At 36.3% G+C, this 17467-nt stretch overlaps 1 protein-coding gene and 1 non-coding gene across 2 annotated transcripts; one reads left to right on the top strand and one right to left on the bottom strand.

Moving 5' to 3' along the window:
• The first annotated feature begins 13824 nt into the window (after positions 1-13824).
• LOC127811218 (inactive protein RESTRICTED TEV MOVEMENT 1-like) lies at positions 13825-16593 on the top strand. Its single transcript, XM_052350925.1, has 3 exons — positions 13825-14019; positions 15391-15696; positions 16492-16593. Exons 1-3 carry the CDS (start codon positions 13825-13827, stop codon positions 16591-16593), a joined length of 603 nt encoding a protein of 200 aa, XP_052206885.1.
• Positions 15946-16142, bottom strand: LOC127812372 (U2 spliceosomal RNA). The gene has a single exon (XR_008025878.1). It is a non-coding gene; the product is annotated as a U2 spliceosomal RNA (small nuclear RNA).
• Positions 16594-17467: the final 874 nt, after the last annotated feature.

Raw genomic sequence — 17467 nt, 5'->3', positions numbered from 1 at the left:
GCCTTGACAGTCCATGGGCTTCTCCTTTTATTCAGTTCTTCTGTTGCCTCCTATTGGCGAATGGCCCGTGTGGGAAACCGGAACAAAACATCGTGATTTGGCAATCTGTTGATTCACAAATGGTATAAGAATGCTACTTCCCCTTAGTCTGTTGTTACGTTTCATTAAAAGAAAAATGTAATGCCAACTAATAGTTGAGGTGGACTCAAACAAAATTTATTGTTTAGTAAAATATTATAAAATTTGATGCATATATTATCAATTAATATGAATGTTTTTATATTAAAAATAAGGTGTAATAGATATATTTTATCTAAAAACAGGATATATTTATTTCATAAATGACTAGCATTATTAAAATATATATATATATATATGAGTGAAGATATTCATTTTGCCGATTAAAATGTTTTTAAGAACATTGACGTCTGGAGGCAGCAGGCAGTGATGAAGTTGGCAGAGTGGATTTGGGAGTTTGGTAGGCTGTCAGCAATTGGAGTGTACATTGAAGGCGATTAGGGACATCATTCAATAGCTGACTAAATAGGTCATGATCCTGCATATATATAGAGTAAACAAATGTGAATTTGAAAGAAAAGGGTAATTTTGTCTTTTAATATTTAACCTCTTTTGATTGGCAAGATAAAATATCAATAACATCATGATATTATGTTAGCTTAATTTTATCAATTGTCATATATTTACTATCAAAATAGTAACATGTATATGATTGTGACTACTTAACTCCAAAAAAAATCGTCCAAACGAGAATATGTTTAGCCATTCATTGTCACAACATAAGAAGCCGAACATAACAAAAATGAGGATCTCAAGAAGGGCAATCACTCCATCTCTTTCAAAATTTATAGTGTTGGACTGAAATAAGAATGCTTTTAACATACACAACACAACATGTCACTTGATGGGCCTAGTCGTCAATCAAGGCGGCTGCTGATGCTGCTGCATCCTCCTCCTAATATGAAAGCTTAGTTAGGGGTGTAAATGCAATTGATGGGTTCAACTGGCGCCGCATAATAAATTTGATTTACATATAAAACCTTGGACCAATGCTGCCAAAGTCTACCTTAGACAGCTTGTTGCTGTTGCTCACTTTCGATTGTCAATCCTGGCAAGCTCTCTTCTTTCCATTTTGACCAGCTCCAATCCGTTTACTCAACACTCATTTAGTCGGGTAGTGTGACTTGCCAACAACATTTTTATACAAAATAACAAAATTCATTAATAATTGCTCCTATGACTAAAAATTTAATGTTGTCATCGTTTTTAAGTGTGTATTAAATACATTTCAAGTATACACAATATTTCATAAAACATACATATCAAGTAAACTAATCAAGACTTTACGTACTCATTCTCTCGTACATATGAAATCACTAGTTTTCAGAGTTGAACACATACACTCAAAAATATAAAAATACATGATAAACTATTATTTTATAAAATCCTTAATAGTTAGGTATGTTTCTTTATCAACTAATATATGTGGATTGAATTTACAAATATTAGTTGGTTTGCACATTATTAAATGTGTCTAGCTAATTAATGAATTTATCCAATATATTTTGGTATAGGAAATATTATTTTCACTCCAAAAATGTTAACCATAAACTACTACACTACAATACCAGAAAATTTTAATATAATTAAGTGTAAATAATAATTTTTAAAATAAATATAACATCGCCCTACCCAAACAATAACAGTTGCAAATTTACATTGAGAAGAGAACTTCGCATTGTTTTTGTAACAACATTATTTTTTGATTAAAATATATTAGTTGGTACCATAAAGAAATGAAATTCTTAAATTTGTGACATCTATGGATAGGACATGACAATTTGGAGTATTTATTAGTGACCGATTTTTATCAATCAAATGTTAGGTAGCCCTTTTCAAAGTTTGCAGAAGTTGTTATATGTCGAACAAAAATTAATAGTGGTGGCCATGATTGCTGAATGTCAACTCCCTTCCCAAGCTTTCTCCATATATAGCAACAGGAGGGTTTATGTTTTTATTCTTTTATTATTGCATTCTTATATAGTTTTGAGACACTTAGAATGTAGGTTATTGGTTAGGTGACACAAGTTGAAGGTTGGGAATCATTATGGACTTAGGATATGTGTGATCCACTTTCATTATTATTAGTTTAATCTAAGGGATGAAAAGAATTTTTGACGTGTCACTAGAATCATAGCAAAGAGTATGAACGTCTGATCAAACTTTTAGACAATTTTTGAATCGTGCCTTAATTTGGTGTGGAAGTTAAGTTATTCACTTAGCTAATGCTTGTTAAGATAGTATTTATTAAAATAAAAAAAATAATATTATATTGAGATAGAATTAAAATAATTTCCCGACAATGATATAAAATAGTCAATATAAGGATGAGAAGTATTCTAAAATTTTTATATTTGTTAAATTTCTTAAAATGCATTTTGGGTTATATAGGTAATTTGTTTTAGGTATTATTTGTTAATCAATATATAAATTAAAAAAAATAAAATATGTAAAGTATTTTAAATTTTTGTTCTTTTCAATGTGTTTGTTAAAATTATCTAGTAACTCTTGAAAAAGAAGTCACTTCATTTTTTATCTGTCATTTTTCAGATATGCTCATCTTTTCCTTTTAAGATAAATATATATTGGATGTAAGCACCCCCGCCCGGATATCCCAGCCGCCCGGACTACCCGAACGGGAGCGCCTACGGGAGGAGAAAAGAATGAGACACCAGACAAAGACCACCCTGGCATGCATACACAAAAAATAAGAACAGCGGAAGCAAAGCTCAAGACATGCATGCACTATGGGTACCCCGCTAACACAGCGGTCACAGGATAAATAAATAAACAAAAATTTCTGTGCCGACATACACAAGACTCGAGAAAACACCTGGCACAGTACGAAATAATAGAGTAAATTCTACTTAGACATCAGAGTTGATAGGGATTGACGAGACTGCCTGTACACCACACCGACTCTGCCGTTAAAGCTGACTCCCTTGCTATGGCCCACGCCGCCACTACCTGGAATGATGGAAAGCAAGGTGAGTCGAGAGACTCAGCAAGCATAAGGAAGAAAAGGCATAAGGCTACACAAAACCAGAAGTCTCACCCCAGAATAAATCCCCAGGTACACACAAGCCATGAGACGCTACAACACAATAGCTCAATAGCATAATAAAAGCACATACCGGTCCTTGGGGCCCACATAAGACACTTGGCACCCAAGTCCCATACCAACCTGCCGCTGCCCTGAAAGGCAACAAATATCTGCAACAAACCTGCGCGCGCTGTCCCAGGCCGGTACTCCCGTCATCTGTATCCGTCGGTACTCCCGACAACCGAGCCATAGGCTCCCTCGGAACGGTACTCCCGTCCGAGAACTAAATACTACCAGTATCCATGCAATGCACATAGAAATGCAATGGCGTAGTGAGCATCAACGTGATACAAGGCGCCCATACATCCAGGCATCAGGCCATGCTCCGCCCACATAGTAAACCACACGCCATGCATATGCTCGCGCTGGATGCAACCTAACCAAACTAGAATGTCCGTGTTCAAGCATACTCAATAAATGAATAACCCAACATGCATCCCGTACCCATGTGCATATCAAATCATGAACAGTAATACAAGGTATCTAATCATGCAGTAATTCACATACCGGTAGAGCTAGTCAGCAGTGCCCGGCACCGGTCAACGGCCAGTGACTAGGGGTGTCCATCCGACGGTCCACTTCAGGGCCGTACCATAGTCTACCCCAACGTCACCAACAACCGACCCCTGCCTTACTGCTCGATAGCTCTAACCGAACCATAAATAAATCCGAGAAAAAGCTGTAAATAAACCCGATAAAATCATAAATAAATCCGCCCGTCTAGGAACCTAATTCCCAGGTTGGTTCGGCATCATTCCCAAAGGGAGTGGGGGCGGTACAAACCCCCATAAGCTCACAACAAATAAAACTCTAGAAGCCTCGGATTTAATTTAAATTAAAACAAATTAATAAGAATAACAAATAAGGTTGGGAGCCGAATTAGAGTAAGGGAGAGAATAAAGTATAGGAAATCACGGGGTGTTTCACGGGAATTAAAGATCAAGAAGAGAGGGTTAAGAGCTTGCCTTTACACGGCCGTTCCTTACTTTTCTTACGCACCCGCTGCGAAGTAAAACGTTCGCTGGCAATAAATAAAATCGCGACTTTAATTAAATAAATCTACCGTGTAATATAATTAATTTAACCGTCTAAAATCCTTCGTAAGCGCACCACAATTAATATCTCAACGAGTCTCATATTTATTTTAAATTAAATCACGCTAATAAAGCCAGCTTAATAAATTAAATTTAAATCAAACGACTCCAAATTCCATAATTAATAAACGAGTCGAAACAGACGAAGGGAGGGTATAAAATACGAGAAATCACAGGGTTTCTCACGGGAATTAAAGAATACGAGGAAAGCATTAGGAACTTGCCTGAAATCAGCTGATTCCGACCACACTCGAGCTCCCGATGCAAATTAAATCATTTCCTAGCAAATAACACAACCGGGACCCAAATTAATTAATTTTAATCGCGTAAAATTTATAATTTAAACATATAATGCTTCTACAAATTTTTACCCACGTACCTGATCACTTCCCATGCCGACAAATCCCAAAATTCATTTATTTTTTCCTTATTTATTTTTCTTTCCTTTCTTTTCTTCTCTTTTCTTTCTTTCTTCTTCTTCCTTCTTCTTCCTTTCTTCTCCCACGCTCACGCTCACTGCTCCAGCGCCATTTTTCTTCTTCTTCTCTTCTTCTTTCCTTCTCCTTCTTCCTTTCTTCTTTCTTTTCTTCTTCTTCTTCTTCTTCTTCCGCATCTTCCTCCATGCGCACAGCCGCTACCAGCCACCGCCTCGGCCAGCTTCCATGGCTGCAACAGCTGCGGCCGTGCCACCGCCGTAGCTCTTGGCTGCTACTTCGCGCCACCACGAACCAGCGCTCCACGTCGCTGCAAGGCCACCATCGATGGCTGCCTCCCCTCGCGAGCTGCTGCCCTGCCTCACTCAGCGGCCATGGCCGAGCTGACTCGGAGCTTCCATGGCTGTCACCTCCCTCTTTCTCCCTCGTTCGATCTCTCTTTCTCACTCTCTCGGTCTCGATCTCTCTCTCTCGCATGAGCTCTCGGCCTTAAACTCTCTCCCGAGCTCTCCCTCTCCAACTCTCACCCTCTGCTCCTCTGTTTTCTTCTTTTCACCAGAAGCTTCAAGAAGCTTCAACGAGAGACACACAAAAATAACAATTTTTTTTTAAATAATTTAAATTAATTAACTAAATTTAATTTCAGTAAATTTAGTTTACACTTTTATTATTTTTATTATTATTATTTTTTGGGGGGGATATTACAATTCTCCCCTCCTTATTAGAATTTCGTCCTCGAAATTCGCGCTCAGTCCATGCCCTCAAGATACGCTCACACATCTCATGATATTCCATATCATCATTTTTCAGTTCCCACAAGTCTGAGTCTACTACTAGACTTAATACACTAGCAAATCTCCCAATCCGACACCTCACTTGGACCACGTTGTGACCACTAATACCTTAACCGACTTAAAGAACGTCATCCCTCATATTACACACACCGACATAGTTCGCCCATTACAACATCATAACTCAATCGTTCCCCAAAGCTATCTCAAAGACGTAGGTTAGACATTCTTCTAGCTGGCATAACAAGCCATCTCATGCTTCTGTCAATGTACCACTTGACCAACACCCAGGGGAATCTCATCTCCTCAATCGGTCAATAACCGACCCTAAGGCATGTGGTCCGTAATCAGTACCGCGCGTACTCATAGCAACCACTACCCTTACAGCAAAACCCAACAGTTACTTAACCCTATAACTAACTTCGGTCCTAGCCATACACCTTAGTATCTCCCACCACATCAAAGCTTAGAGGGTTTTTTTTTTATTTCTAATTCACTTTATCATAGATGCTCCACAGCGATCCAAAATGTCTACTATCACCTTTGCTTTACCCTATTTATTACAAAATCTCACAACCTTAGTCTTTCGACACGCCAATCATGGCGTCACCTGAACTCTACTTCACCTGTGAGAACTAAAGACCTATACCCTATTTAGGTCGTGATGCTAAATCTCCAAATAACATAACCACTGTAAACTCCAAGTCCATAATTCCTGTAATAGTCCCTCGGTTACTTCCTATCATAGATCTCTCTTGGAATAAGATTGACCCTAGCCTTATCGTAAATACATTCACACCAAGCACACATCTCGGTGCCTACGGATCTACCATTAACCATCGAACTCCTATAGCACATTTTCACATGGTGGGACCTTCCCGTATCACTCCTGGCAAAATTCAATCATGAACCTCCAGGTCACATTCTACCACGACCTCATTACATAATACCCTCAAACATTGCATATGATGTTTCTCACATAATTCTCATCCTTATAAAACTCGTAATTTACAACCACACATTTGCATTACAGCCCCCTACCAATCATACTAACTAAAACTCCCCTCGTCACCCTTGGCAACCGAGGTAACTTCATCTGCCAGGTACGCTAAGTCCTCATTGCTGGCTACGCTGGGGCTGGGTCCAATATGTCCATCTGGTGGCTATGACAATACCCTCACGGTGGCTTTGACTAACTAAGTGCCAGGTTGTGCTCCACTATTGGGCATGTCCTATACCGGTCCCTAGGAAGACTCCCAAATGGCAACTTGTTACCTCACCGCTTCGGCAAAAATATCATAATGGGAACAAAGTCTCACATCATTCATCACTACTTTAGTCAGTCGCCTCCACATGTCCTTCATGTGCTCACGGGCGAACATGACTTGTCTCTCTAACAGTCCCCAAAAGATCTCGTGAATCATCTCTTGAGACAACTCGTTAAGCCGATACACATAACTCACTAGGTACTCCTCTTCGTCTTGCCCGCCTCCCCATCCAGAAGCAAACTCCTGTTCCCACTGACACCATAAACAATGCAATTCTGAGAGCACATCCGAGTTGGGTAAGGGTACATTGGGAATCTAGGCCTTCGGGTCTTATTGGGAATACTCAAAATCTGCATACAACACTAAACATCCGACAACTTTGGTGTACAGGAACTCGTCCCCAAAATTGACTCAAACTACGCTCTGATACCAACATTGTAAGCACCCCCGCCCGGATATCCCAGCCGCCCGGACTACCCGAACGGGAGCGCCTACGGGAGGAGAAAAGAATGAGACACCAGACAAAGACCACCCTGGCATGCATACACAAAAAATAAGAACAGCGGAAGCAAAGCTCAAGACATGCATGCACTATGGGTACCCCGCTAACACAGCGGTCACAGGATAAATAAATAAACAAAAATTTCTGTGCCGACATACACAAGACTCGAGAAAACACCTGGCACAGTACGAAATAATAGAGTAAATTCTACTTAGACATCAGAGTTGATAGGGATTGACGAGACTGCCTGTACACCACACCGACTCTGCCGTTAAAGCTGACTCCCTTGCTATGGCCCACGCCGCCACTACCTGGAATGATGGAAAGCAAGGTGAGTCGAGAGACTCAGCAAGCATAAGGAAGAAAAGGCATAAGGCTACACAAAACCAGAAGTCTCACCCCAGAATAAATCCCCAGGTACACACAAGCCATGAGACGCTACAACACAATAGCTCAATAGCATAATAAAAGCACATACCGGTCCTTGGGGCCCACATAAGACACTTGGCACCCAAGTCCCATACCAACCTGCCGCTGCCCTGAAAGGCAACAAATATCTGCAACAAACCTGCGCGCGCTGTCCCAGGCCGGTACTCCCGTCATCTGTATCCGTCGGTACTCCCGACAACCGAGCCATAGGCTCCCTCGGAACGGTACTCCCGTCCGAGAACTAAATACTACCAGTATCCATGCAATGCACATAGAAATGCAATGGCGTAGTGAGCATCAACGTGATACAAGGCGCCCATACATCCAGGCATCAGGCCATGCTCCGCCCACATAGTAAACCACACGCCATGCACATGCTCGCGCTGGATGCAACCTAACCAAACTAGAATGTCCGTGTTCAAGCATACTCAATAAATGAATAACCCAACATGCATCCCGTACCCATGTGCATATCAAATCATGAACAGTAATACAAGGTATCTAATCATGCAGTAATTCACATACCGGTAGAGCTAGTCAGCAGTGCCCGGCACCGGTCAACGGCCAGTGACTAGGGGTGTCCATCCGACGGTCCACTTCAGGGCCGTACCATAGTCTACCCCAACGTCACCAACAACCGACCCCTGCCTTACTGCTCGATAGCTCTAACCGAACCATAAATAAATCCGAGAAAAAGCTGTAAATAAACCCGATAAAATCATAAATAAATCCGCCCGTCTAGGAACCTAATTCCCAGGTTGGTTCGGCATCATTCCCAAAGGGAGTGGGGGCGGTACAAACCCCCATAAGCTCACAACAAATAAAACTCTAGAAGCCTCGGATTTAATTTAAATTAAAACAAATTAATAAGAATAACAAATAAGGTTGGGAGCCGAATTAGAGTAAGGGAGAGAATAAAGTATAGGAAATCACGGGGTGTTTCACGGGAATTAAAGATCAAGAAGAGAGGGTTAAGAGCTTGCCTTTACACGGCCGTTCCTTACTTTTCTTACGCACCCGCTGCGAAGTAAAACGTTCGCTGGCAATAAATAAAATCGCGACTTTAATTAAATAAATCTACCGTGTAATATAATTAATTTAACCGTCTAAAATCCTTCGTAAGCGCACCACAATTAATATCTCAACGAGTCTCATATTTATTTTAAATTAAATCACGCTAATAAAGCCAGCTTAATAAATTAAATTTAAATCAAACGACTCCAAATTCCATAATTAATAAACGAGTCGAAACAGACGAAGGGAGGGTATAAAATACGAGAAATCACAGGGTTTCTCACGGGAATTAAAGAATACGAGGAAAGCATTAGGAACTTGCCTGAAATCAGCTGATTCCGACCACACTCGAGCTCCCGATGCAAATTAAATCATTTCCTAGCAAATAACACAACCGGGACCCAAATTAATTAATTTTAATCGCGTAAAATTTATAATTTAAACATATAATGCTTCTACAAATTTTTACCCACGTACCTGATCACTTCCCATGCCGACAAATCCCAAAATTCATTTATTTTTTCCTTATTTATTTTTCTTTCCTTTCTTTTCTTCTCTTTTCTTTCTTTCTTCTTCTTCTCTTCTTCTTCCTTCTTCTTCCTTTCTTCTCCCACGCTCACGCTCACTGCTCCAGCGCCATTTTTCTTCTTCTTCTCTTCTTCTTTCCTTCTCCTTCTTCCTTTCTTCTTTCTTTTCTTCTTCTTCTTCTTCTTCTTCTTCCGCATCTTCCTCCATGCGCACAGCCGCTACCAGCCACCGCCTCGGCCAGCTTCCATGGCTGCAACAGCTGCGGTCGTGCCACCACCGTAGCTCTTGGCTGCTACTTCGCGCCACCACGAACCAGCGCTCCACGTCGCTGCAAGGCCACCATCGATGGCTGCCTCCCCTCGCGAGCTGCTGCCCTGCCTCACTCAGCGGCCATGGCCGAGCTGACTCGGAGCTTCCATGGCTGTCACCTCCCTCTTTCTCCCTCGTTCGATCTCTCTTTCTCACTCTCTCGGTCTCGATCTCTCTCTCTCGCATGAGCTCTCGGCCTTAAACTCTCTCCCGAGCTCTCCCTCTCCAACTCTCACCTTCTGCTCCTCTGTTTTCTTCTTTTCACCAGAAGCTTCAAGAAGCTTCAACGAGAGACACACAAAAATAATAATTTTTTTTTAAATAATTTAAATTAATTAACTAAATTTAATTTCAGTAAATTTAGTTTACACTTTTATTATTTTTATTATTATTATTTTTTTTGGGGGATATTACATTGGACCTTACAAATAAGAAAAAATGACACATATGTCCTCTAATGCATTTTAAAAAATTTAACAAATAGTTTGATAAAAATTTTAAAATACTTCTTAGTACCATTCAATATTTTGGTCCGTAAAGTATTTAAATTTTATCTTGATACAACGTTATCTTACTTATATCTTTGACCTTACAAATAAAAAAAAAATAATGCATATGTCCTCTAGTGCATTTCAAAAAATTTAACAAGCAGTTTGATATAAAAATCTTAAAATGCTTCACAGTCTTGTTTTGACCATTCCATATCTTAATTCGTAAGACATTCCAACATTATATTGATACAACGTTATCTTCACTATTTCATATATTGGTTCGAAAAATATTTCAACCTTATCTTACTGATTTTAACAAATGATATCTAAGATAATGTTTGTTAACCGATATATGAGATGAGAAAAATGGGATATGGAAAGCATTTTAGACAAAAATATTTTTTATTATATTTGTTAAATTTATCTAATAATTTTTAAAAAATAAGTCACGTAACTTTTTATATGGAGGATCTTTTGACATTAGCCTTACTTTATTATATTATAAGGTAGTATTTGTTAAAATGAATAAGACAATATTGTATTAAGATAAGGTTGGAATGCTTTTCAAATTAAGATATAGAATGATTAAAATAAACCTGAGAATCGTTTCAAATTTTTTATCAGACTGTTTGTTAAATTTTTTGAAATACTTTAGGAGATATATGTGTTATTTTTTCTCATATATAAAGTTCAAAATTAATTTATTTGAAGGGAAAGTAAATCTAGATATTGGGTTGAACACACACTCTATCTGTTAACAGAAGAACAATTATTTACGAACTTCAGGAAACTCTTTGTTTTAACCGGTTATTGCAATTAAAGCCTCCATGAAGTTGGTCATATATGAGGAAGAAAAAAATGAATACAAAAGGATACGAGGAAGAAAAGAAGAATATGACCAAAAGAGAGATAATAAAAAGTGCAGAAAGAATGTAATGGATAGAAAACCTAATATCAATTATCTTAGATGAGTTATAATCTTTATATCTCTCTTCTAAGATAATCTTTGTTAATCAAGATATAGACTAAAAAATATATATATAGAATAGAGAAAACATCCCGAATAAAAGTGATTTTCATTGTATTTGTTAATTTTTTTAAAAAAAAATCACATGACTTCTTATCTTGAATTTTCAAGATGAATTTATCCTTTTTTCCTTTTGAATAATTTGTCTTAAACTTTACAGATAATTTATTTTGATAGAATTTTATCTTATTCTTTTTAACAAACGCTACCTAAGAATATAAATATAAGCGGTAAAATAATCTTCATATAAAAGAAAAATAACATGAAAAAAGAACTGTAGCAAGAAGACCAAAATACTGGAAGCTTGAAAATATTAGATAAACTGCATATCTCTCAGATCCCTAAAATATTAGACCTAAATTTAACGAAAGAACTAAAAATTTCATAAAAAAAGATCTAAAACTATTCAAAAAAAATATAAATTTCATAAAAAGATCTATACAAAATTTCATAAATTCCAAAAAAAATACCAAAATTTCATTAAAAAAGCCTAAAAATTTCTTTAAAGATACATAAAAATAAAACATATAAATGAAATTTAAGCTTTTTTATGAAATATTATTTAGGTCTTTTTTGAACATTTTTAGTTCTTTTTATGAAATTTAAATATTTTTGAATTTTTAAGTATTTTAAATATTTTTTTAGGTTTTTTAATGAAATGTTTAGGTATTTTCTGATTGTTTTTATATAATTTTTGAAAAATTTAGGTATTTTTTATGTTTTTAAGTTTTTTTAAATAAATTTTTTAAGTTTTTTTTATTAAAATTTAGTTTTTTTAAACCAAATTTAGTTTTTTTTTTCATATCAAAAATCAAATGCCAATTTTTTTAATTATTGATGGACCAAATATTATAGTTACACATTAAAATTAGTTTGATGTGTCTCGCTAATTTGATATTTTGATATTTTTTTATGTAACGTGACATTTCATATATCGTAAAAAATGATTTTATTTATTTTCAGTTACGAAAAAAATTTTAAAATAATAATTTTTAATAATTAAAATATTAAATTTTAATAAATTATATTTTAAAAATTAAATGTTATATTTTTTTAATTATTAAAAGATTGTTATATGTGTTCAACATTTTGTCTATAAAACTTATTCCCCTCTCTTCAAAATCCCCAAACATGGCCTTAGAGAAAACAGTGCAATGCTTTCAGGAAACCCATTAAGGTACTAGGGGAGGAAGCCCATTAAGCATTCGGGGAAAGGAAGCCCCACCTGGGGAAAGGAAACCCATTAAGCAATTGGGGCTTCCTCCCCAAGTGGCTTAAATGCTTAATTGGGGCTTCCTCCCCAAGGGGCTCAAGGTTCCAGACCCATGGGTTTCCTTTCCCCAAGTGCAGTTAATGGGTTTCTCCAATTCTCGCATTAAGGTACTCTTCCTCTTCCCCTTTATTATTTTCTTACGAACCCTATCCATAACTCTTTATCTTTAGGTGCAGTTAATGGGTTACTTTTTCCTTGATTCCTAGGCAACATTATGTTTCTCTCCTTTTATGTTTCCTCTGCTTTGATGTAAAGATACACGCACATATATAAATGTAAAATATTTATGTGTACGCACAGTAACAGTTGTTAAGTCATTTCAGACTGCAAGTGAGGTTTGAAGCGCCCCTGCTTTTGTGTTTTTATTGGTTCAATCTTTAATTCATTTTTTTAGTGGCCGAAAAACTCGGCGAGAATCGGTAAACATGAAATGAGATCTAATGCGTTACATGGAGACAGGTGACTGGAGGTCTAGAATTGGGATTATATTATATATGGATTGTGTTTTTTTACTGGGTGTGGTGGCTAAACAATGATCCCATTTATTGCAGCTTAATTAAAGAAATTATAACTTCTAACTTTTTAAATTATAACTTCTAAAATTTAGAATAAATTGTGAACTTGTTTGTTACAACTTCTCAGAAGTTGTAGTTAAATAGTTGTGGTGTTTGATACCATAAACTGTAAAATAATTTATTTTTGTATAATTGTCCATAATACCCTTAATAGTTATAGAATGATAATTTAAAAATTAATTAGTGTATATGTATAAGTTTCAAGTGTTATAAAAAAATTAATTAGTGTATAGAGAGAAAAGGAGACGGTGAGAGAGAAGAAGAGATTTGAAAAAGGAGATGGCGAGAGAGAAGAAGAGATTTGAAAATGGAGATGGCAGTGGAGAAGAGAAACTCTTGATTACGTGGACAAAAGAGTAATTATTTGTTAAAAATAATGACAAAATTGTCACAAAAATGTAACTATTTAATCAGAAGTTGTAAAAGTTGGGGTACTCCAGATTTGAAAAAGTCAACTTCTACCCCCTTTAAAAGCTAGTAGAAGTTATAAATTAGAATTCTATAAGTTAAAACAAACAGTATGTACCTACGTTTTTTAAATTAGAAGCTAAAAATTACAGCTTTTAAGCTGCAACAAACAAACCCAATGTCGTGAATCTATGGATTCTGCGAACCCAAATGAATGTTTTGGGAAGGAATCTTGTGTATTTTCACAAGGAAAGAATGGTTAGCTTTGTGAAGTAACCAATTTTTACGTCAATTGTATAAATTCTGATTGCAAATTATTTTTTTCTGTTAAATTGCTCGTTTATTTATGAGATTAGCTGAACAGTTACTCTTTACCATTAATCCTCAACCTATATATGTCACTGCTGCTTACTTCCCCCGCCCCCTCTCTCTCTCTTTCTGTCTCTCCCTCTCTCTCGGTTTAAACAGAGTTTACGGAAGTTTTCAAAAGGTGAAAGATCATGATCAAGATTGGTACCGGAGCGTTCCCAAGTGGACGAGCATGGGATCACATGGGGAGAACAGAGCTTGTACAGATTTTCGTTTCGTACGATGATCGTGCTATTAGATTCTTACAATGTCTTTATGCTGAGAATGGAAGGCTAGTTTTGTCTGAGCGCCCTGATGATACCTATCCCGGAAAAAAATTCAGCACAGTGAATGTCCCAAACTTTGCACTAATGACTGCCGAAACCTTTTTGTCAATTAAATTTTACCTATCTTTATTGGCAAATAGTGTGGTTAATCTATATATAATTTTTTCTTTCCAGCAAGATCCCTTATAGACATGGTCAGTTTGGTTGTAGAACTCCTGTTAGGAAGACATCTTTTCAAAATCCAATGAAGCCTTTTGCATCTTACTTCCTAATTAAATTTTCAGTTCCAATAGGAATTGTTTATCCTGATTCTTTTTTATTTCGTTTCCTTCATGTTCATCTTGCTTGACAGCACGAATAATTGTATTCGTTCGGTTATTGTCTACATAATTTACTCGCTATCCATTTAATTGTCCTGTAAAAGTATAGATGATGTTTATGACTGTCTGTACTTCAATAAGATGGTAATGACTATTATAATTATATTATATGATGTAAAATTTAACCAATAATAAATAATTACTGGCTTGGACCAATGGTGAGGCATTTTCACGTTCAAGATTCAATCCCTGTGATGCTCCTCTATTGGCATTTAGGACCACAATTGAGAATCACCGTAGGGCCAACTTGGGAGGACTCTCTGGCGCTCAAGTCAAGGGGAGTCTTGAGAGAATAATGTAGGCTGATGACAGAGATAATAAAAAAGAAGATAAATAATATCAATAAAAAGATGAGAAGATGAATGTATGCGATGATGATAATTAATTACTGGGCCAATAGTTATGGACTCAACTCCTGGGAGTCCTTGGTCTCTGCATGGTCATCCATTTCTTTTGACAGAGATGTTGAATTGCCAAAACGCTTGTGGGGGTAAGTTTTTTGTTTGAGAGGTGAATGCTCCCTTGCTTTTTTGGGCCATTGCCTTTCCCTCGTCCCTTTGGATAGTGCCCACATGGACAGTTTTATGCGTGATGTTGTGGCCTCAGGGTGGCCGCATGGGTGTAATTTAAGGTCGTTTGTGGGCCATGTCCTCATGTCACATAAATATAATTAAGCGGCTACAACCGTATCAATATTATTTAACATATAAGGCCATAGACATTGAAATAAATTTGATATTTACTTGACCCGAATATTGACAGTTCATACTGAGCATTTCAAAAAAAAAAAAAAAAACCATATAATACATAGGATGAGGCGTTGAACTAGAATGAAAAGCATTGTTATTAATATGTAGATTTATCTTTTTTGTTTTTTGGCTTGGTAATTGTAAATCTGTCTTCCAGATTATGTGTCTATATTGGTAGAGATAGAAAATTTGTTATATCATGTAAAGAACTACCTGGAATTAGCTTTTTCTATCTTAATTGTTAATTTGGTAACCCCCCTTCATCTGTGAATTGTGTAACTGTTTCTGATGAACAAAACCAGGTTACGCTCCAATATCCAGACGAGTTTCTAACATCATTGAAGGGAACTTGTTGCTCTGATAATCGTGGCAATGAGAAATTGACTTCCATCGAGTTCGGTACCAATGTAGGCAGACATGGACCGTTTGGACAGGCGTACGAGGGTGACAAATATTTTGATTTCCAATTGGGCAACCACCAGGCATTTGGTGGATTTCACGGCACTACTAGGTCCTATCTTTTGGGATCCATCGGGGTCTATGTCAAGCCAATCGCCTTGCCTCGAAACCTCAACTCTGATCAACAGGTCAAAGTCTTGAAATCTGCAGTAAACCCAATGTGTAAAACAACTATTTAGACCTTTGATCTATTATCGATCACCACCTCTACACTAGTCGGTGTGATTATGCCTATTAGTATCGTTGGTTTATCTGCACTTGGTTATAGCTGGCTTCTTTTGTGTAATTATTGCCTTTGGTTAATTTACCTGAAGAGTCATGTATGACATATAAATATAGCTTCTGCTTGGAGCCGCCGATGATACAGACATTTTAACATAAGTTTTCAGCATAGTTTGGGAGGGGCGTGCCAGGCCCAGGCGGTTTTGCAAGACAAGGCGGCGCTGGAGACCCGGGCAGCAAGCTGCCATGGGCTTGACCTTCCCTTGAAATATTAATTTAATACCACGCAGGCCAATGCCCCAGGTATCAGATATTAAACTGATAAAGAACAGATACTACACTTGATCTTCTGTTCTCCTATTGGCGAATGGCCCATGTGGGAAACCGGAACAAAACATCGTGATTTGGCAATCTGTTGATTCACAAATGGTATAAAAATGCTACTTCCCCTTGGTCTGTTGTTACGTTTCATTAAAAGAAAAATGTAATGCCAACTAATAGTTAAGGTGGACTCAAACAAAATTTATTGTTCAGTAAAATATTATAAAATTTGATGTATATATTATCAATTAATATGAATGTTTTTATATTAAAAATAAGGTGTAATAGATATATTTTATCTAAAAATAGGATGTATTTAGTTCATAAATGACTAGCATTATTAATATATATATATATATATGAGTGAAGATATTCATTTTGCCGATTAAAATGTTTTTAAGAACATTGACGTCTGGAGGCAGCAGGCAGTGATGAAGTTGGCAGAGTGGATTTGGGAGTTTGGTAGGCTGTCAGCAATTGGAGTGTACATTGAAGGCGATTAGGGACATCATTCAATAGCTGACTAAATAGGTCATGATCCTGCATATATATATATAGAGTAAACAAATGTGAATTTGAAAGAAAAGGGTAATTTTGTCTTTTAATATTTAACCCCTTTTGATTCGCAAGATAAAATATCAATAACATCATGATATTATGTTAGCTTAATTTTATCAATTGTCATATATTTACTATCAAAATAGTAACATATATATGATTGTGACTACTCAACTCCAAAAAAAATCGTCCAAACGAGAATATGTTTAGCCATTCATTATCATAGCATGAGAAGCCGAACATAACGAAAAGGGAAATTCTATTCACAGCGAGGGTTTTACTCTTTGCAGCCTTTCCTCGCCAAAATTTTTCATCATTTTTCAAAAATCCTATTTTACCCTTCTGTCACCCCATCATATCATCTTCCTTTCCTTTTTACTCTGTACAGTCACTCCATCTCTCTTTCTCTATCATTATACCCATTTTTTTTTCTTTCACACCCATCTCTCCATCTCTCTCTCTCCCAATGAGCACACACACAAATATGTATATATATATATACAAACACACACACAGATAATTTATTATAATAAAATAAAATTAAAAAATATAAATAAATAAATTATTTTTAAATATTTGCATTTTAAATAATTATAAATTAACTAATTATAAATTTTTTAACTAATTTTAAATTTTAAATCATCGTGAGTTAAATTTTTGATACTCAAAAAAATTTAAAATTAGTTAATTTATCTTATTAAATTACTTAAAGATAAATATACTTAAAATTAGTTATTCAATCAACTAATTTAATAAGATATATATCTTTAAAAATTAGTTAAATTTATTTAAAGATATATGTATCTTTTTAAAAATAAT

The sequence above is a fragment of the Diospyros lotus genome, chromosome 10, assembly GCF_014633365.1.
Source record: "Diospyros lotus cultivar Yz01 chromosome 10, ASM1463336v1, whole genome shotgun sequence".
NCBI classification, from domain to species: Eukaryota; Viridiplantae; Streptophyta; class Magnoliopsida; order Ericales; family Ebenaceae; genus Diospyros; species Diospyros lotus.
The sequence above is the reverse complement of the archived record's forward strand: the minus strand, read 5'-3'. Positions and strand labels throughout refer to the sequence as shown.

Excerpts from the sequence above, each read along its gene's own strand:
- LOC127811218 (XM_052350925.1), top strand. The coding sequence starts at position 13,825 with ATGATCAAGATTGGTACCGGAGCGTTCCCAAGTGGACGAGCATGGGAT. Across the intron at positions 14,020-15,390 it reads CCGGAAAAAAATTCAGCACA|GTTACGCTCCAATATCCAGA; the intron begins GTGAATGTCCCA and ends GAACAAAACCAG. Across the intron at positions 15,697-16,491 it reads TCAAAGTCTTGAAATCTGCA|AACATTGACGTCTGGAGGCA; the intron begins GTAAACCCAATG and ends AATGTTTTTAAG.